General features: G+C 39.6%; 1 protein-coding gene across 4 annotated transcripts in view; it reads left to right on the plus strand.

Moving 5' to 3' along the window:
• Window positions 1–15,859: 15,859 nt before the first annotated feature.
• Window positions 15,860–23,291, plus strand: part of zgc:158464 (uncharacterized protein LOC791139 homolog) — an 89,915-nt gene continuing 82,483 nt past the window's right edge. For 2 of the 4 annotated variants that reach the window (XM_065953024.1, XM_065953025.1), the window contains exon 1: window positions 15,860–16,568. In XM_065953024.1, the coding sequence (XP_065809096.1) occupies window positions 16,137–16,568 (432 nt within the window). In that variant the 5' untranslated portion in view covers window positions 15,860–16,136. The remainder of the gene's footprint in view (window positions 16,569–23,291) is intronic. The other 2 variants (XM_020648293.3, XM_020648443.3) reach the window with 1 other exon arrangement.

Here is a 23,291-nt window from a genome sequence, read left to right on the forward strand (position 1 = left end):
AAAAATAATCCCTCTTTTTGTGAATCTAGTGCAGCTACAATTACAATAGCTACATGAGTAGTCAATGGAAATCATGTATACTTGCAGCTCAAATAACAGCCCCTGGTTGTATGTAAAGGAACCTGCAGTAAAACACTGACCTGAGGATATCATTGGGTAGCAGGAGGTAATTTTGAAGACTATCTGTGCAGACTGTACTGTAGCTCCTTTCTAGCCAAGAGGGAAGCTCCAGGTTTTACTGTCACAGAAAGGTCAAAAGTGAAAGATTGGAGCCAGGTGTCAAAGTGGCCTTTAACACACCATTGGCCCTTTCCCCCCTCGCTCTTTGTATGTCAGTCTTGATAACACTGACAGCTTTACACATTATAATAAAATCCAACTGTGAATTTAAATGGACAATATTATTTTGATGTAGCTTTGTAAAATAATTTTCATAGGTCATTTTTTGTTGCTCTTTTACTACTGTAACTTTATCTGACGTCTGTCTTCACTCGTAAATGTTCCAGTCTTATCATCACTCTGCTCTTCTCATTCACACATTTTCTTTATAACAATATCAATCAGTCATATTATCTGTCCATGTTCTGCTCTATGAACCAATAGGTCTATGGTTGCATATGATCAAATTGTGAATTTGTCATTTTCTTTCCGACAGAGTAATGTGCTGCATAACACCTTCAGCACCTCCATGGTGATCTTCACATTGTACAGATGAAGTTGAGTATATTTATTGGCTGCTTATATTTTTACTTGCTGCTTGTATCTTTTAAAAATATAAATGCATTTATTCATAAATATAACTCAGAGGCCAGAATAATGCTCTGTTTTCCTTTATCGAAATGACTGTTCCCTCATTCCGTCATTAATAATACTCTGACTGATACCAGATAACCTAAGAACAATCAATTCTTTTTGTACCTTTCAAAACTATGATTTCCTAAATCGCCCTGCCACTGTTTCCGACAGTAATTTCTTCCTTCCCCCTTAATTATGAGGCTTCTGCTTGTAACCTTTGTCATTACCATCAGTAGAACCCCTAGTGTCAATACTCCCAATGTTATTAGTGAAATATGTGATTACACATATGTTATAAGTGTAATATGTGATGTGAAATCTTGTTCCTGTTTACATTGTGTGGGTGTAGTGGCGATGCGGGTGTAATATGCTGGTGGGTTGGTGTTTAAGAGCCTTCGTATGTGTTGTTGAATGTGGCTGTATCACTTGTATTGCATGTTCTTTGTTGGATCCTGTTGTTCTTTGTTGCACCATCTTTCTCTTTCACTATCTCCTCCTGCTCTGGTGATCAGCTGATTATTGACATTTACTCTCTTGAATACTTGACAATCTAGATAAAGTTACAAACTCTATCGGCCATAGCCTGCTGCTGCCACACTTTCAATCTGTTTGCTGCTCTTTTGCTGACAGTTGTCATTTCGGTTCAATCGTTGCGACCCCCCTCGACCCCAATCACCTCCAATCATCTCATCACTGTGCAGGTCCACCTCCTCAGAAGTCCAAACCTTCCTTCACCACCACCATCAGGAGGGTATCCTATCCTGCTGTTGGCCTATCTGCCCCTTCAAATACATGAAGACGTTATGATTTAGTTTCATCGCCAAAGACATTTCTCATCCTTTCTAGTTTTAAAAAATAAATAACTTTTTCCCTCATAAAAACAAACTCTCTCATGATTAAATACACCAATTTTTATTCAGGTCCTCTCTCCTACTTTAACTTGAGTTGAAAAAAAAAGAGTTGAAACAAGTTGCTCTACAAAAGCAAACACTCAGATCTAAAGCCATGGAAAGCAATTGGGACATTTTCCCACTCTGCTTTTGTTTTGTTGCTGTCATTTCAGAGAGGAACCTTGTTTACCTGGTATTAAAATGCAATCTGTGTCTGGATATGGTACCTGCAGAAGGAACATATTTGTCAGAGAATCTAAGAGAATGTCAATGTGAAACATCTACAAACCTCTCCTTTGCATGCAGATTGGATCTTATTTGTTTGAATACAGACTAAGTATTGAGAGAGCACTCAAGACAAATGGAGGTGTGTGTTTGAGTGCCTGCATTTGCTTGGTGAATGTGTGTTTGTACATGTCAACCAACGTTATCATTAATATGCCACTCTATTAATGTGAGTGTAAGAGTTTTACTTAGTTTGTATGCACTTGTGTGTGCATATAGATGAAGCCAGTGGATCCGAAACGGAGCAACCTGTCTGGAGATGACTTGACCTGTTTCATCAGAAAGGTGAGTAAAGACTGTCGGAAGTGGCTGATTAGCATGAAGAAATGTACACATACATTTAGGCAAATATTCAGCATGTACACACACTCTGACACATTCTTCATTGTAAGGAAAATCAAAGGATGGGATGAGTGAGCAACACTGTCCCAATCATTGCCTTGTTTTCACTGCCTGGAACCATTTTATTTAATGAACGCTCCACAGAAAATGACTGGGCCTTGTATAATAGTTTATGGGTGAACCCATTGCTCAAGGCAGCTCCATATAACTCACAATTTATCCTTTTATATCATTTACTTCAATTAAATATATTGTGAGTGGACAGCTCCCCCAGGGCTTGGTTTTATCACCGGGTGTTAATTATGCTCACTCAGATGGGACACGACTTGCATCCATTCAACGAAACGATAAAACAGAGCCCTGCAAGGGAAGAATAGGCTGGTTCATGTAACACCTAATGTGTGCCTTGGCTCCAGTCTTGTGATGTAGGTTATTGTCTGGTCACGTGTGTGTCTGCAGCACCTTATCTCTTATGGGAAAATGTGTCACTGATTTACAACTTAACTATGACGGAACAAAGAAGAAATGAGCCGCTGTCATGAACAAAGAGGTATTTCCTTTACAGTATACTTACAATTTTATAGAAGCTTTTACAGTATGTAGCCTGATACTTGTTTTTCTTCTAAATACAACTGAACCTGTCTGACTTTTTTTAAGACATGGAACATAACACTAAGGTCAAGAGCGCCTGTTTGTCTAGCGGTTAGTTTGCACGCCTCATGGAGAGGCTGTTGTCCTCAGAGCAGGCGGCTCCTTTCCCATGATGCTCCCCAATCTCTCTCCACAGTTTTTGACTCTATCCAATTATGAATAAAGGTATAAAAGCCCCCTTAAATAACTTGGAAAAAACCCCACAAAGGTCATGACCTCAAAACACTATGGTTTACCTTGTTGCATACAGATATTCCTAGTATTCAACCTGGTTTTCTCCCATCGCTCCGTCTCTTTCACTGTCTGTTTCTCTCTTGTTCACAGAACATTCTCCCTGTGAAGATACAGACTTTGCTCTCCGGGGAGGTGCTGCCACATTGGTTGTACTCAGAGGAACACAGAAAAGGTGTGCAGCACTCCATTTAGAACTCAATTTCGGTCATGCTAAAAAAGAGTCAGCACACATGCAAAAAGTCCTATTTCTTTTTGCTTGTTGCCCTGCTTGGTTAAATGATTTCCTATTTTGCCCTAAATGGTCATTCAGTTTTAGAATGATGTAGATGATGAAGTGTTTTATATTTCATTGTAGGGTTGTTTTATAGCAGCTATCAGAGTGCTGGTTTAGCTCAGTATGTGGTGCAGCCACACCATGTACGGAGTCTACAGTCCTTGTCACATTGGTCGCAGGTTTGACTCCCGATTGTGGCACTGTTTGGTGCATGTCACATCCCACATTTCCTGTCACTCTACAGCAATCCTATCCAAAATAAAGTCAAAAGCCACATACAAATATATTATAGCACCTGTCAAGATCAAAACTGTCTCTTAAAGCAATCGACTCTTACATATTTAACGTAAAGTCGTTTTTGGCGCTGTTACTTTGACATTTTTTTCCCCCGGTGAATATCACTCGTTCACCCTTCTAGTCAGCCTCACTTTGGTAAACTACTGGTCACAAACCCAATTGTTTAAGCATCAGCCTATTACTGCCACACTAAATTTGATTAAAGCCCTATATCTGAGATTGGTGTGCAGCCATGCTGGACACATGCTTGATGTGGACTGTTAGGGCTTTAGTTATTCCTGCACAGGAAATAGCTTTTTAAAAGTCATTATCAGGACAGGTTAATACATTTTTACCCTGAGTAGATATGACATTGTGTTGCAAAAACAAAACACCCTGAGTCTATTCTTTGCAACAATTGTTTGGGACTGCAAAGTGGGATTTTGCTTGTTACACAAGCAAAATTACATGTTACACTAAGGTACCAAAATGAGGCAATTTCACTCAAATCCTGCCAAAGCAGGAAATAGTTATTTGCATTAATAACAACCACTTTTAACTGCACATTGCTAACTTTCCAGTCTATGAATCCAAGACAAGTTGCATGGCCAAGCTATATTCTAGCTCTGCAGAAACTCATTTATATTCTGGGCAAATTTCCATGTTGACCAAAGATAACAAATACGCTATGATGAGTCTGACAGAAATGTGTGTGAAAGAATTGTATGTAATGGACCCAAAAATAGAAGCTTGTGTTGGAATCCTTCACACAATTTGTACTGTGAGATATGAAGCAGATATACATGTTATAGTTGTAAATTCTGGGAAACAAACAATGCAGCAACAACAACGCACACTTTGTTAAAATAACATTTTATGGCCCAGAAAGATGCAGGAGTTACCATATCCTTTCACATGGTACAAGAGCATCATCCTGTGAAATGTGATGCTGATGAGTTCTGCACCTGTCAGAGATATCCAGCTGAAATTGTTCTCCTTTTCCTTTATTGCACAGACTAACATGGAAAATGTGAGTTTTTTTAGAAGGCTGCTATCACACTAACAGGCCCAGAATTACAGCTGCTCTGAGACAATAGTGGGAAAAAAAGACAGAAAGACAACTACCTGGTGTGCTCCCTACTTTCACAGCACATAAAGATACATCTAATAAACTGCCACAGGTTATTGCCGAGGCAGCTGTTTCCTAGAGAAAACAAGAGTGGTTCTTTCAATGGGAAAATCTATGTTTGTCTGGTGTGTCCTTTGCCTTTAGCTTAACAGACTCACTGATTTAATCAGTGGTGAGGTGGCCACTAGGGAGGAACATACATACTGTAAGTTATACATGTGCATTATTCTAAGTGTAGAGTGTACATTTAAGAATAAGAGCCCTAAGAGACTTGACCATTGACTGAAAAGATAACAATGTTGAATAATAATAATATCAAATAATGCAGGTCTTTGGACTGTTGACACTATTGTTTGGTCTGTTAAACACTTTGGCCCACACTTACATCTCAAAAGCCAATTGGATGGATTGCCATGCTATTTATAACCCTTTAGGATAAACTTCTGTTGACCCCCTGATTGATCAGTCTTTTTTTTTTTATCATTAGTTCAACATTTTATTTGGTAAAAAAAACCGGCTCTGTCAGTAGAGCATTTGTGCAATAAAAATAGGCTACAGTCTACTGTCTCTCTTCAGCTGTCCTGTAAATGAAGGCAAAAAGCCCCAAAATAATATTGAAAAAAATCAACACCTGCAAAATCAACAACATCCCATCATCCCGAACTGTACTTTTTCTTTGTCTTGAAATTGTCTTCAAATTTACAGTGCTTACACACTGTCTTAGCGTTATAAACATGGTACACAGTTTAACTTTTGCAAGTTTGCATTATTAGTGAGAGCATGTTAGCCCAGACCACTGCCTGTCTGTAGACTCTGAGTTTTGTGTCGATGAACCATCATCCGATCAATAACTTTTCTTTTTAGCTCTATAAGAGGTCACAATATAGTAAGCAATGCAAATAACACTTCCTAAAAGCCCTGTGTTATTTCTGCTTAGCTTCTTCCATCCATACCCAAACAGATATAATATTAATCATTTGAAAATGTGAAAGCAGCAAAACATCACCTTTGAGAATCTATAATAGTTTCTGTTGCAGATCTGTAAACATGAATATCCCGAGTGGCTTATTTATCTATTTATTTATATCACATAATTACTTACCGTATTTGTACTAAAGTTAAACCAACTTCACCTCATATATGTATATTTATTTCCCCTCCTACTATACAAAAGTTAAACTAAAAACTGTTGGATATTGTTTTTTGTTTTTTTACAAGCTACTTGTGAATCAGTACCTAAACTGTCATCCTCATCCCATCACTGACCGTAGAGTCTGAGGAAATATGCTCTAGCTTGTTTGGGTCAACAGCTTGAAACAGGTCAGTACATCTGGATAACACGGTTGGATTCTGACTACTGGAATCAAAAACTCAATGCAAATAAGACTTTTGCAAGCTTGCACTGGTTTGAGCTGTAATGAAATATCCTCTAAAGTAAACTGAGTCTCACTTTGAGGATTATTACATCATTTCTTTACATTTCTCAAGAGACAAATTCATCTTTGTGTGTCTGCATGTGTGGGGTTAGCTGCCTTGATTCCAGACACTTCTTTTTATGACATCCTCATAATGCTGTCTTTAACAGATTCACACCTTACAGGCAGGGACGTGAAAGTTGCATGCTGCTTAACTGAGCAGGTTTATTGGCATCACCTGTCTGCTGTATAAAGAGTTTAGCTGATGCTATGTGTTAAATGAGGCTGTGGTTATGGCTGCCAGTGGCGAGTCATCAGCCATTGAGCAGCCTGGACATCCTCCCGTCTCCCACATTACCCACCACACATCCATCATCTACAGGATGTAATCATCCCTCTGAAAACAGCACTTCATGGAGTCTCAAGGATCCGGTCCTGTGCATTGACAAACCTGTGAGGAAATTACTCATCATTCACAGCTCTGTGGTTGTTGAATACTGTCAGTCTTTCCAGTTTTTTTTTTAAGGGAAGTCTCAAAACTCCTTTTTTCTTCACTCTAGTTTCCTCCCCAGAACATAAAACGAAGATGAGAAGCCCATTGTCTCGTGATAATTTCCCGAGGGTGAAGCCCATTGAGTGCTACTGAGCTGTGTCTAATTTGTCTGTGAAGGTGTTGGAGAGGTACTCAAGAAATCTGGATGTACATGTTTAGTGGCATGAGAAACCTTGCAGTGGTTTTGTTTGGCAGCTGCATTTCTCCACTGCTCAGTCATTGTTTTTATGGGTAAACGGTTAACTGCCTTTGTCCCCCATTGCTCTACAAAAGTCCATATGCTTACGATAGTCATTGTGCACCTTGATTACAATAACAATAATAAATATTTTCTTGTAGCATGCTGCAGGGTTTTTATCTTTCTTTAAGGGGATTTCCTGCAAAAAAAGTTACACTAACAGCCACATTGAATGTGCTGAATCAATATGCAATTACAAGACAAACAAGTTATTGATGAACTAAAGATTCAGGGGAGCGAGCCAACCACAACATTAAAACACACATCAGAGATCAATATTTCATTAATACAATCACAATAGACGCACACATTTTTATATTTTAGACCATAACACATAAAATTAACTTATATTTAAGCTCAATTTGTTAGATTTTATCATCATTATACTAGGCCAATCTGTAATGTTAATATGTTAATGCATCAACTTGACAGTTTTTTTAAGGAAAAGATAAATGTATTATTCCACAAATTTGGATGAATACAGTCATCTACAGTTTTCATCATCTTGTTTTCATAATGAAGATGTTTCCTTGTTCAGCATTTAACCACAAAAACTAAATCACAGCAGCAATTTAAGTATCTGCATGACAATTGATTATCAAGCAGGCCTGTCAATATCCGTTTTCTTCATTTGCTTCCTGGCAGCATGCCTCCATGTTTTCGAAAAGAGCAAGGGAGGAGCATATTATGCCTTTGCCGTCAAGTTCTCTGTTTGAAGCTGTAGGGAAAACACGAAAAGTAGCTTTTAGGGTGTAAAGATGTCACCCAAGACAGAACTGGGGGCATCATCCATGGCATTGAAACCCTAATCATTCTCTTGTTGGTTATGACACATGCGTCTGCCAGCCATCACTGATTCATTAGCATGACAATAGCCTCTAATGCAAAAAGCCTCTGGGTAACATTTCTCATCTTTTACAGCACCCCCAAAAATTTCAGCTCAGAGTATTTCACTAAGAAACACCCCTGAGACTCTTTACACCTCTATGCAGCTCCTCTATTTAACAGATTCCCCTCTCTGCAGTATACAAGCCCAGAGGCTGGAGCCTGTTTCCCCCATCAAATATAACACAGGCACTAATGGAGCAGCTTTTCAGATTGCCAGATTCACCTTATCGTACACCAGCTGCAGTTAACCTGCACAGTTGGAGACTTTTGCTGTCGGAGAAATACATTAGAAATTAAAATTAAAACGAAAAGAGAATGAGGACGGGTGCAACAGGGAGGTATCCAGCTATGGTACCCTCCAGCGAAGCAATCAATATAAGTTTAACTGCAATTCTCACTTTGGTAATTGTGCTTTGGAATAATGAAATCGTGTTCAAGGTGAAGCATGACAGACATAATAATCATTCTGTTGATCCAATAGCTGAAGGGGAAAAACAGTGTGGGTGTTTTTTTTTTAGCTCAGGGGTACGTTCTTTAATTTCAGAAATTTAACGCCTTGAAAAAAATAGGTAACCTTGGTGTAAGGTTTGCTAGGTGCTAGACGCTTTCAAAAGGCTTGTATAAAAAGCTGTAATGACCCTACAATTACACTGTTGATTTACATTTAAAATTGGAAATAAACTAAATTTGACTGGCGGGTCTTTATTCAATTCCACTGAAAGCCCTCTATAATAGGTTTCTGAGGATTTACTGGAGCCTCCATGAGAGTGTTCAAACATGGTGCTGCATACTCGTATACCATTATAAAGAGAGTGAGAAAAGATGAGCACCATCAATACAGTTTCATTCGTCTGAGGCCATTGACTGTGTCACACTGACTGACGAGGCAGGCTTGTGAACCATGCTGCTCTGATCCATCACATTCACACACAATGACAATACACTCAAATCACTAAGACGGTGCTAAACAACTGTCAATCTTACAGCCACAAAAAGTTCTCTGCAAGAACACAACTTCAAACTACACAATGGGTCAGGTTTTTGTCTTTTAATTTCTCTACAGGATTGTTTCAGAAAGACTGCTGATTGATTTTGTGAACAAGTGCAACTTAATCTTCAGAAGTGGCATATCAGTGTTGCACAAGTGCCATCTCTGTTCATTTTTTTTCATTAAATCACAGAGGATAAACATCAAGTTTTCTTCTATGTCAGCAAAGGTTTCCAGAATTTCAAGCATTTCATTCTGCACACTTGGATTCCAGTTAGTTAGGCAGTAAATCCTTATTTTTCATGCTTTGACTGTGTGGTTTTACATCAAACTGGGTGACATACTTAACCGGGTTCAAAAGGTAACATGTCTGCTGGAGTTCTTCTCTTGCCACAAAGTTTAGGCTTCTGCTGCAGACTAACAGAATAATCATTAAATCAAAAACCAGCTGAAAATATTTAGGACGATTCAGAGATGGATCACTTAAATAATTTAAAAGTCTGCAATTTGCACTGTTACATGCTGTTAGCTCTGCGAAAACAAGAGTTAGAGCCCAATGAGACATGATTGGATCAGAGGAGAGCCTGGAGCTGAAACTCTCAAAAGACACAGAATCTGCCGGAGAGGAAGGGTCACACTCGGCCAGCACTAAACACCTGAGATTCCATCTATTCCCTTTGGAGATGGTCTGCAGATACTCTGTAAGCTGCAATAACAGCATTTATCATATGTGCATGAGTGCAAGGAATTATATTTAAGTAGTACCAGAGAGATTTCTTGAATCATTCCATGAAAAAGTAAACCATCTCAGCCTCGGTCTGTGCTATAGGTCTGACATATAAATCAAAAGGCTGCAGCATTTCCCGGTTTACAAACCAGCAGCAGAAAAATCTCACACAGCAGTGGATTTCATATATAGAGGAACATTATCAGGCTCAAAACATGAACATTCAGACACACTGGAATATGATGAATCATCACAACCTCTGCAGAATTTAAATATACATTTTAAGCGCCTGAAAAAGGAAGAGATTTTCCGGAACCCGAATAAGGATGTAATGATCTTATGAAAGCTTAAAACACAAATTAGCGCGAAAGCTGACTATTTACCGTGACATCCGAGCAATAGAAGCACAAAATATTTACATCCCTGCTCGGATCAGCTAACAGCCAATCACTGTTGAAGAGGTGGGTTGATCAATAAGTAAACTATTACTACCATTGATTCAGGTCTTCATCTGAAGGGAGTACTATCATTAATATGATCGATTCCAAATAGAAAAAAAAGGGAACCATCCCTATCGATCCCTGGCACACAAAGTCTCATGTTTAATTAATGTAGAGTATAAAAGTGGACATACTTTTGATTCCTATAAATGTTTTATAGGATACATTTTTGTACTATTACTTAGTAGAAGTTCTGAGCATTTTGCTGAAGTATTTAACATTATAACGTTGTACACTATCTGTGGATGAGTCTCAAGTCTTACACACTGATTGACAGCAAGAAATAAAAGTAGTGTTTTTTGTACTTATTATTTGCGTAATATTAGCACAATTTAATTAAGAGACTATTCTAGACATCACCAGACAGAGGTGTGGCTTACATTGCAAAATACTGCTCCTGTTTCTACTAAGGCAACCAAAGTCTGTAATGAAATGGATGTACGTTTAGCTCATATCTGTGCACCTGCATCCAGGCAGACTGGGGGGCCTCACACATAAATCAGATTAGTAATCTGTCCTTGTCCTCCTTCACAGCACAGGCACCCATTAATACTTCATTTCATCTCTGCAGTGGCAGCATTTCTGGGACAACCAAAGGTGACAGCCAGTCGCTGGCTGAGAAGCCAAAAGAGCTATACCTCTTAAAATCCCAGCCTGCACTTTGACTGACAGGCATGGGAAAGCAGACAAAGCTGTGTACTCAGACTGGAGAAATGAGGAGGATTGATCTACACACTGGCTCGCACACAAGGGATGGAACCCCATCGGGGCTGACATGGCTTTATCAGGGAACAGCAGGCAACATAGTGCACTGTCCTATATGGTTTTGTGTTAATAGCATTATACTGACTTCATGTGTGCTCGGGTCACTTTTTGTCTAATCTCTTGCAAACAATTTGAATAAACAAAGTAAACGCTAAAAAATCTAAAGCGGTCCTGTGAGGAACTTTGATTTTTGGTGACCCCCGTTGACAATGTAGTCTTTGCTGATTTCGTTCTGCACATGTGAAAGTTGTGTTTAACAGTCAAATCACTCTTCAAGAATCTTTGCTGTGGACATTGTAAAAATTGCTGTTTGGCAGAATGCAGTTAATTAGGCTACTTCATCTGACACCTACTCTGCGGTAACACTTTAAATTATGTTACAATATTCACCATAAAACTGATTGTTGATTATCAGTAACATACTGGCTGCTTATAAGAAGGGCTCTTATAAGGATTGAGAAGGCAAAACATAATAAGATCATAATTAATGTTCATAAGCAGTAATGAGGAGGGTATTGAGGGCAAACTCTTAGTTATGGAAAGGCAATGGTCATGTAGAATAAGGTACTAATAAGGGCTTTTTAATGTCTTATAAGCAGTCAGTATGCTACTGATTACCATGCTGATAAGCAACTAGTCAATGATAAATAGTGTGACTTTAAGTCAGTTAAGTGTTACCATGATAGCTAAATGGAAATAATCAACCATGTGGATTATGTTCTTGTTTGCTTAAGTTCGTCATTTAGAGGCATCAGTATTGAGTTCAGTCTGTTTCATAACAAGCTAAAACTCCTTGAGATTAAACTCTTAAAAGGTCTGAAAGGTTAATTAAAGATTTTATTTTAGCAGCAATCTTTAACTGGACATAAGTAGTATTGGTTTTAATGTTAGCAGGAGCATAACTGACCTGAGACAAACCAATATCTTGTTCATACCATAATGGTAAGGATAATTGTGTACTTGTACTTGTGGGAGCAGTACAAAACATAGAGATGTTAAATGTAAACGCAAAATGCTTCACCTCATGGTCATACTACTCCCTCCACTACATTCACAGTGGAAGATTCACAGTACACACAGGGTCTTCTGCTGTCTACTAGGGCAGTGAGATATTGATTTCCCTGCTTGTGGACCTTGGTGATACAGTTGATGACTGACAGGAGATAGTTACACCTTCACAGATGTTCCAGTCCCAAGGCTGGAGAATCAGTTTATGAAAAACACTGGCTTAAATGACTGAGTGGAAAACTGTCAGATGCAGAGCACACATATTTCATAGCTCTGACTTGGAACATGCAGTAGCTGCTAAAATTACTTAAGCATGTTACCATGGTGACCACTAGATTGTGGATATACTGTATGTTTAACAAACAAAAGGCTTAAGACATTGGGTAAATAATTGATGAGGGCAGAAAGAGCATAGTCTGAAAACAAAATTGGATGACATAGAAAAATTGAATTGAAATCACACTTAAACTTTAAAACACATTGAAACAATATTGTATTAGTGTTTCAATTATGAAACCAATACATTTTGGAATAAGTAACCGGGTGTGTTTGAAATCTAACTCTCTTCACTCTCTCTATCTTTTAGGGTTGACAACCCATACGTGCATATCTTGCTGTACACAAAAATGCCCTTGCCATCCAACAGCTTCCACAGCTTTACTACAATGAAGCAGAGGCGCTAACCTCTATCTACAGTGTTCTCCTTTTTAGATTGCATTTTACTCCCCTCTATGTTATGAAAATTCCAATGAAGAGACATAGTTGTGGGATTTGATCCTACAACCTTCTTGATTTGAAGCATCAAATGTAAACCCCTACAGCACCTTGCTGCTCTGTAGTATTTGCCTGTTTTAGTATTTTGAGTCTCCATTACGTTATGATAATTCAAAGGATGGGCCCTTGCAAGGGGATTCAATCTGGAAACCTCTTCGCTCTTAGGTGGCAGCACTAAAACTTACACTGCCGCCCTGAAATGTTTTCCTTTAATACATGTATTCTTTATTACACCATGGTCATTCTAAAGAAGGAGCTGGGGGATTTGAACAGAATCTATAATCACCTAAAGAGAAGGCCCCAGACAACGGATTCAATCTTAGAGCACTGTTCCACTTTTCTGCAGGTCTTGCTGTCACTGTTTTATTTTGTTGGGCTTTATTAGATATCTTTTAGAATTTATTTCAATCATTTGTTGAAATAGTACACTTTTTTTTCACATTAGCATAGGTAGTTTCATCTTCTTCCTTGACATAGTCAGAAATCAGAGAGGAACCCTTAAGTCTGTTTTAAAACACAAAAAGAAACACTTCAACATACCAAAGATACAACATATAACTCCAGGTGCTACTTCTTGCACAGTGGTAATGCAATTACACAGTACATGAAATTTATTTTGTTCCACTTTGATTATGTATTTGGCATTCAGAAGCATACTACACTGACAGGCGTAAAAAATAAAAGTTACTGAAGAAAGAGAACAATGCATTACTTGAGCATGGGATAATGCACTGTGATGTGATAAAACAAACCATTGGTTATATCGAAATGCATTTTGATACTATACGTTTGAACAAAAAGAGTTCCGAAATGAGGAGTATAAATACGTTGGAAGACATACAGTACATATCACTATATTTGACCAAAAATATAGTATTTATATATCCTGTCAGTCGTTCCCTGATTTGTTTGCCCTCCCCATGGCACTACCTGGTCCTGCAGTGGAATCAATTCCAGCAGCGTCTGAGAAACCCCAGAGCTGACAGGCTTAAAGAGGAAAATAAACTTGTAACATGTCTCTCACTGCATATCAAATGCCTGGGCTGTGCAGGAACTTTTAATGTTTGCTTATGGCAAACCTAAGCTGTCATCTCATCTGTACTCTGTATATATTTCATGCTTTTTAAAATGGAATTCCTGCCATCATCCATATGATTGACACAGATATGAAAAGGAACTTGGTGTAGAATCTGAAATCCACTAGTTTTTAAAAGCCCTTATGTAGCTAGGAGGGAGAGAAGGCAAACAATTGCCTGTAGCAAATTACTTAATACCAAATCAAGATTACCTATTTGTTTGTACATACAAAAATAAAAATATCACAGAAAAATCTGACAGCTAAAACATTATGAAACTCACCACCTGTCATAGCTATGTTTTTTTTCCTAGTTTTTCCTTCTTGTTTGATTATTGACCATTTGTGCACTTTATCACCATCACCTCTGTATAATAACTTAAGCAGAATCCTATACCATTCTACATACATTCCCCTTGGCACAAAATCTGCTTGCGTAGGCTACTTAAGAGACTATTTGTATCCAGTGAGGTGCTGGATTACAGGATTTGCATTTTAAAGGGTGTCAGTGATGGCAGCTGGAGGAAATTGTTGAATGCAATTGTAGCAACGCAATAAAAGATCTGTGATGTGAGTCGAGCTCAGTAACCTAAATGACAAACCTGCTCCTGCCAACCACAGATCCTCTAATACCCACAACATTAGACAAGCTATTACCCTGCCGGAGCACTGGAGATAAAATATCTCATCCTGTGTACATGTAAACGTAACAGGGGGAATAAATATAGTACAGCCTTACCCTAAAATATACCATGTAATGTGTATACTTAATCAAGCCTACCCTTTTTGTTTTGAGGGATAGTTTTTCCCAGAGCTGGTAACAAAAACATCCCATTCTACAATAAACTAGGGAGCATCTGAAGCCATTTTCCTTTGTTTTTTTTTTCTTCATTTAAAGCTTTTATGGATAATGCACTATAGTTAAACAGATTAATGTCCTCGCTGTGGGGTAAAATTGTTTCTATAAAGTGCAGGGAAATTGCACTGCTCAAATTTCCCTCAGACTGCCCAAAGTGCAGGGATGGCAGCATTTCAGGAGAGAAATAATAGATTTTGTTTTGATCTGTGGAGCATGGAGTTGTCTGTCCCAGGGGCCTGCCAGGGTTAAACTCTGATCTGTACACTGTGACTTGCCCAGGGCTGTGTGTGTGGGGTTATTAAAAAGAAATATTGCTTCATAAAAACCCTCTGCACTGCAGCCACGACTCCTGTTAATGCACACTGTTGTTGGAGTATGTCTCTGAGAGTGGAAATGGGATTTTTTTTAATCTGTCCTGTGATTGAAAAGACAATTGCCGTTTAGCATGTGAACCCCTGACCCTCTCTGTCCGATAAATTGAAATACACCTTTGAGAGGAATATTTACCTATTGTATTATAGTTCATACCAATTCACCTCCCATACTTACGGACTAATGTAATGAACTAAAGCTAAAACAGTGCCCAGTGTTAATAGCATCCTTCTCCAGTGGACATTTGCACTGCAATTTGCAATTTAAACAGTCTGCAGTGGCCATCTGGCCATGGGAGATGACCAAAGGACATTTTACCCTTGAGTTATATGGGGTGGGGGCGCACTGACCAGAAGGGCTTTTGAGTAAACAGTATCAACCTACTTTATCAGTCTAAAATCTCAATGTAAAATTTACATTCAACACAATTCCTAGTGAAAAATCCTTGTCAATGAATAATTATACAGGAAACAACCCGGAGACTATCAAGTTAACCTAAGGATTAAAACATTAGCAACAGCCTAATTGATCAAGTTTGAGAAACCAATGATTGCTCAGTTCTCTTCAATGGATAACTGAGACCAAAAACGCAGCACTTTGAGCTCGGTGCTGATAGGTCTATTTTTTTTTGTTATTCATTATTATCTTATATTTTGTATATTTCTTTCTTCTTCTTTTTTTTTTTTTAACTGTGGTCGCTTCCATGCAGTTGTGACAGGTATTATCGGTGTTCAACAGTCAGAGGCGTTTCAGAACTCCGGTAGGTGGCAGTGAACGTCTCAGGTAGGGAGGGCAGGTTGTGGGGGGGCGTGTGTTCCTCTTGCACAAGCGCTCCCATGTTGCGTAGTCTGGAAACCTGACGTGGAGAGCAGCGGAGCGGTGAGTGACACACAGAGTTGCGGCGGGGCAAGATCACAAAGTGCCCGTGGCAGCGCGCGCGGACCGACACAGTCGCACGAGACTGGCGACACGCTCAGACACCGGTCGACTGGCCGCGTGTGACCCGAGGATCCCAATTTGACGGACAGACTCTGGCTCCGCTGGCAGGAAAAGGTGGAACTAAACTACATTTTGACTTGAGAGCGATGCACTGGAAGCATGGCCAAGTGGTTCAAGGAGCACCTAGGATTCAAAACTACCAAAGCACCCCCTCCGGCTCCTCCAAAACCGGACTACAGACACTGTCACACCGGTGTGCCCGGAGCGCCTGGCTACCAACAAACAAGCTCCGGGGCCACCTTCCCCAGCCCCGCTCAGCCGGACATCCTCGCTGCTTACAAACTACAAAAGGAGCTGGACTTCGAGGACCCGTACACTCCAGGTGGAAATATTACATACGGCTCGAGCTTGAACACTGTGGGGTCACCGGACATCAAGTATGTGTCCCCCAAACACCGACTTATCAAGGTGGAAACTATCGAAAAGAGCAGCCCAGCTCCGGGTAGCGGTGTCACAGTCACACAAGCTGTTGCTGTGGGGAGTGTTAAATCTCCCACTTCACCTCACTCTGAACAAGACAACAAGGAAAAGGTGGGTGAAGTTAAGTCATGAAATCAGTCGGTGTCAAAATATAGAGACAACCATACAAGTGCTACTGCTTACATTAATGCTGAGAATCTTAAATTAGACCACAAACCTGATAAAACAATGTAGGTTAATCGTTACTGTAGCCAACTAAACGTGTATATTTTAGGCTAATTACTTAATAAGTGGCCAACTATTACAAATCCTTCTCATTCAACTGTTGCCAACTCTATCAAAAATGAAACATGGACTGCTTTTGAAACACTTGACCTACACCTGTAAGGAATGAATCGTTACAACCGGCAGAACTTGTTATCACAACCACACACCGTCCGTCCACAAGAGTTGCGACATCCTCCTCAGTCTAATAACTAACCTGCACTACAGGGAGTGCTGTGGAGGGAACAGTGTTGACACACTGCTCAATATCTGAGTGTGACAATTGTAATATTGCGCTTACCTTCAGTGTTAGTTAACTTGCTGTAAAGTGCTGAAAACTCTGCTCTGAATCTGCAGCTTATCCCCTGCTACAGTGTGATGTAGAGTTATTAACAGTGGCTGTGTAATTGAACTTTAATCTAATCTTTTTTTAACTAGACGGATCAATTTTGTGACTGTTCTTTTTGCAGTGATGCCTTCTGCCATTGGGGAAGGATTACCTGTGATGGCTTTTGCGAAATATGGCTTTAATACGAGTCATTCTTGGCACAGGTCTCTAGATGTGACAACACAAGCCTCGTGCCTTTTCACTGAGTGAATGTGGAGTCAGACAGGCAGGCAGGCAGGCAGACAGGCAGGCAGGCAGGCAGGCAGGCAGGCAGGCAGAATGCATGCTTTGCCTTGGAGCAGCACACTGTCATGTCAGGCCTGCCAGGAATTCATACACACAGAGGTTATTTGGAGAAACTTGAGATGTTCAGTGTCAGTGGGGTTGAGGACATACCATATGATGATTGTGACCCTACTGTGGAATGTTTCAGAGCCTGCATTTACACAGGAGGAAGCAGGGCTCTGTGAAAATGCACCAGTTCCTCCTTAGATCATGTCCCAGTCACACCTGTGCAGGAAAAATGTTGTGTTCATTTTGAATTTTTTCGCTTCTCTGCACTTCCTCTTGAGTTTGCTTTCACACCTGTCTTGTGATATTTGGCCAATTCACAGTTGGTCTAAGTTGAGCGCTTTTGTTCATGTTCCACAGTGTCTGCAGCCTGTCACAGCAGTAACGTGTGGTGGGCACTTGTTTAGTTTTGCCCCTGAATTGATCACACAAAACACAAACGTAACTGTCAAGGATGTTCCCTGAAAGACCTAAATGCAGAGATGGGGAAGGTCTGTCTCAAGCAGTCAGACACTTTCTTGCAGCAGCTCTCGTGAATTTGGTATACAAGTGTAATAATCCTACAGCTACGTGTTATCAGTGAAATAAACAGGAAACCAGAATTTACATTTTTCATCCATCTACTACAGTTGTTCAAGCTGATTAAACAGATTATAGTTGTCTCATGTTAATTGGCGCTTATATCCCACCCAGTCAGGAATCCAGTTGCCACTGCCCCTCCTCCTTCTCTCTGCATGTGCACATATGGCTTTAACAGGCAGGCAGATGATTGTATAGTTTGGTCTAAGTACCTCACACCTCACAGTCTAAATGATGTTATGGACAAGCTAAATCAGTACTGACAGCTGGCGGGCTTAAGCAGTATGACAGGAGAAGGGGTTTAAATGTTTCCTGTCAGGTGCTGAAGGTTAAATAAAAATGGTTTAATGGTTGAGAGGGAAGTTTAAGGGAAAACAAGAAGGCTGGGTCTAACTGAGGATTTTGTCAGTCATATCGGAATTTGCCGTTCGTCTTCAAGCTTTGACCATTTGTTAACACACAAAGCATGTCTATCACTCTGCATTATTTACATGTCTTAACGTCAAGAGTCAAGACACACATGAATCAGTCATCCAGAAGCACCGGCTGTCTGCCAGACATTATAACATTTTCAGGCAACAATTTTCAGAATTTTTCTAGTCAACATTATTTTGAAATGTTTTTTGTTTTTTTTAGCCATTTGGCATATGTAAACAGAGACAAAAAGTAGAGCTACGTTAGCGGCAGCTCAGCACGCAGTCCCTAAAGCCTCGAAAATGAGAGAATCTTGTTGAGTTAGGAACAGATTCTTATTGTAAAACTGTGCTTTTCCAGTCCATTTGTTTTGGAGCAGACAATCTCACTGTGGACAATTCAACTCATTGTTAAAAACCTCAGGAGCCATGAGAACTGACTGAATCCTCACCCAAAAACAAACAGAGCATCTACAAATAAGCTATAGTGGCAGCTCAGCTCACAACTTCTTTTCATGTCATGATCCCGCAAAAGGCGCTACAGAGAAACTCTCAACTTTAACTTGAATTTGCTTTTGCAATTTCTTTACCATTTTTATTCACCAGGTCTGTTTGTATTGGAGAGGAGGAGATGTCTTTGGATAGTTTTTGACCTTGTATGGATTATTCAAATTGTAGAATTTTCTGGAACTGCACTTCAGATTATTTTTGTAGTATTTATATTCAGGTTGTTTGTACACTTTCAGCAACCGGAGATATTCATTGTTCCACCATTAGATATTCTTACCATGTGTCTAGCAGAGTATTAAAAAGCTTACATGTACTTAACAATTAGTCTGTGTTGTTAAATGTATGACAGCATAATTTGCCTTTGTAAAAGTTTGTCAGTTTTCCACTTATGACATCCTGCTGAGTTGAGTGCCTTCACTGCAAGCTTTACTGTTAGTCATCTGACACCCTCAAGAGGAAAGGGAAGTGTGTAGCAGGAATACCTTAAAGGAAAGTATGTCGCCTTGCTGCCTCTGTTACATTTGTTGTGTTTGATTGTGTTTCTTAACTGTCAAATATTGAAAACCAATACACAAGTGTGTTGCCTTTTAAACAAAGGATTAATTAGTAATTAGCAGAAGAACCCCTTCAGATAAGTCTCAGTGCTCCTCAGTAACTACACTGTTGTTTCAGAACTGGGAGGCGTTTATGTTAAAGCTTTTTATGAGGATTACTGGTTGTCTAAAAGCTAAGGATTTTCTTTCCAGCTGTGGCCGGCCATGATAATTGTTTATAAATCCTTGTTACAGGTACTCTCCAGGTGATTTTAGAAGAGTTGTTAATGTAGGATTGTCCCATTATAGAGACAAGGCTTGTAAGAACAGTCTCTGTGGGAGGATGCGCTGTTTGCTGCTTGTTTTACACACTCTCCCTTCAGGCTATAGTGTTGAAAGGTTGAAAGTGTACGAGTTCACATTATGTGTTCTTGTTTGGTTTTATAGCTGATTTTCTCAGAGATTTATTTTCACAAACTAGGGAGACATTCCGGACAGAGATTAAAAAGAAAAGAGAAAGTGTATTTCATGCTTGTGGCTCACACACGGCCACACTCACAGATACACCGTCATCCTTGTGATAGTAATTGGAGTCAATAGCTTCACAGGAACTCTGTTGTCTTACTAACTAAAGCACAGACTAAACGCTGACTGACTGAGCAGAGAACACACGAGTGGCTTAACAGCACTGCTTGGTCACATTGATGTTTTAATTACTTGACTCATGAATGCTAATTATATCACTGCCTTCCTAATGCCTGAGATGCCAATAGCAGCATCAAGTGAACTTTCTACAGTCCCTTTCTGTTCACCAGGATTCCAGACTGAAAGATAAAGGAGTTCTACTCCAAAACATAATTCATGCACAATATTATCTATGTTGTTTTTGCATGACTGTCATGATCCAAGAGGTGTCAATTTATTCAGAAGATTTCTTCCAGTGTTTTGGAGAAGCACTCTTAATATTTAATCCAGATTGCTTCTTGTAGTTTGTTTTTTTCAAGACATTGTGATGTGTTTTGCTTTGAATAATGCCAAGCCCTTCACGGTAGAGTAAGTTGAGGAAGATGATCAATTATCATCCTGGCTTACAGCTAATTAAAGGCCTCATCTCCCGGCTCATCGCACTACTCAGCACTAACAGAACTTCTCTCAAGGACACCAGAAAGGGATGACGGGCTCAACTTGGAAATGTGTAAACAAAAGCAGCATAGCGCAGAGCTGACAGGCCGCAGCATCCTTGTAAAGATCAGCCCGCCATCATCAGTGTCTGTCTGTGCACCTGGGAAGCTGCTGTTACAATCTAACTGAAGCGCCCTTCATGGCTCAGGAAACCTTTGACTCTGTGACTCTACCAGCCAGCTTGCATAGCTATCTATAGAAACCCTTCAGTTGGCTCAGGAGCCAAGAGAATGCCAACAGAGAGAGCTGGATCTACAGATTTCTTCATGGCTTTTTTCCCTACATCTCCACCAAGCATTTTTTTTTTAACAAGACCTCGCTCAGTATTACGATTGATTTTTGCTGGAGGTGGGAAACAAGCACTGTCTACGCCAAGAAAGTTGTGTCTTTGATCCTGTTGGGATGTGTGTGTGATTTTGAATGATATCTAAAAATACAGTCAACAGATGTTGGATGGGAAGTAAGGCCTTAGGTGAAGGAAGAATTGAGAATGTTTCGGTGCAGATCCTGTCGATAATCTAATCTGGATTTTATTGGTTTAAGAAAAATTTTGATGGATAAAAATGGATACTGCCTTCTTTAAGATTGAACATAATAATAAAAAAAATATTTACCAGCATAGTACACAGACTCTTTGTTTTAATGTATCTTCGGTATTTCCCTTTAGAAACCTGAAAATATTAGTCTAACCTAAGCTCTACATACCTGACTCTGTATTTACAATATACTTAGCAGCAAAAATGTGTCAAAGTTCAATTTAATTAAAGGCAGTGACACTTCATTACAGACTGCCTTAGAATAGATATTTCTTCCTCTTGTCTTTTACATACTTTTGAGTCCATAATGATCAGATTGAGCTTCAGGGGGGGCGGTGTTGTACGTGCAAGAGCTGAATTACATATTCACCAGATACACCTGCCAGGCTGGAGTTTTCTTGCGTGAGTAGAAGGCCTGTTTGCCTATTCTGTAGATTACAGTGTCTGCAGAGCACAGCTGAACCCCGCTCAGCTTCATTTCCCCACAACCTGAATATCTTCCCTTGGCCTTTCACCCTGGCACTCCAGACATCAGTGGAGTTTTATAAATGCATCCCACCGGCTATTCACGCTCTCATCTGGGCCGGTGATAGGAGAAAATGTCAAGCACGAACGTCAATATCACCTGGCTTTGAGAGAGTGGTTTTCTTCAGGGAGCCAGAAAATGGATAAAACATCAGAGCCCATTATGTTTTGTTATAGCCCCCCTTTTTAAGTACAGTTCACTGGCTTTCTGGATCAGACAGAGGCTGAGCTGTGCAGGATGTGCCCCTGTTACTCTACAGTTCAAGAAACCTTTTTTATTGTTGTTCACTTTGTCATAGTGTTAGATATGTGATCTTCTAATGCAGTGCTAATATTTAACTCGTCTGGCACTGTCTGGCGCAGAGCCTTAAATGGAATGATTATAAGTCATTATCTGCTGCTGTGAAATGGTGATACACTGGTTGAAATAATCCACAGACTGGTGTTAATTTCACAGATTTTGCAGCTGTTGTTTTTGTTAATTATGCCCAAAAGTGATGAGTTTGTTATCGTCACTTGTTGTGAGATTGTGACTCACACCTTTAGTAAGTAAGTAGGTCATTATTTTTTGCAATTACAATAAATTCTTTAAATTGAAGCAAGTGCTCTGTTATGGTTACTCTGAATCATATCAGTAAAGTCTAGCTTGTGATATTGTTGACATGAAGTGGTATGATTGTGAAAGTTTCATTTCCACTTCATCCCACTCGTCACTGAGGTGTCGAAGAATGCTGTGCATTTCCTGAACTATTTTAAGCCTCTAAATCTTTCTCTAAAAGCCACACTGAGCTCACTCAAGACTGGAAGAAAGTTTTAAATATCAACTACTGAATATACACAACCCTTGATTTTCTTGCAAAATGTATTTCATACTCACTTTTAATGAAAATTTAATTGACAAAAAGAGCAACACAATGGATTCCTGTGAACTGAATAAGAATCCTGGAAGGAAACTTTGAAAGGAAGGAAGGAGCACAAAGCCAAACTGTGTATGTGTTTAAGCCCCGCCTCTCTGGGGCACCATGAAATCACCCTGTAGTGAAGTGCAATACAAAATGTCGTTGTTATTCATTTTAGCACCAAAAGGTTTCACCTTTCATTAAGATATAATTTGGGTGAATCAACTATATTTACACCACAGTAATGTAATTCAGCATCTTTTAGATAAGAACTAGCCATGCCTACATTTTTAACACAAGCATCACATGTGCTTTAAAGTTATAGTTCTTGGAAATGATTGCCTTTAGCCATTGTTTGCTTATTTTTTTTCTGTTCGGTCTGGGAGCTTTTTTTTAAGGAGTCTCAACGGAGTCTGTTGTGTTTGTTGCTCGATTTGCTTTTTCTATTGCTGCACCGGAACATCAGTCACATGATTCCACCAGGTCACAATTATCCTGCAGACTTGTGCTGCAACTGTGGCCGCTGGGGAGCTGTACACACATGGCTCTGTTTGGTTTAATGACAGTGTGTGTGGAGCAGAGACTAGAAACAGGGAGTCCTGGTGGGCAGGCACATCGTCACAGGCCGATTAAAAGGCAAACAAATTGAGCCCTAAGCTTCATGCCATCTGAGTCACAAAAAGAGAATCTTTATGAAACATTGACTTTTTGCAC

Source organism: Labrus bergylta, chromosome 3 (genome assembly GCF_963930695.1).
Source record: "Labrus bergylta chromosome 3, fLabBer1.1, whole genome shotgun sequence".
NCBI lineage: Eukaryota > Metazoa > Chordata > Actinopteri > Labriformes > Labridae > Labrus > Labrus bergylta.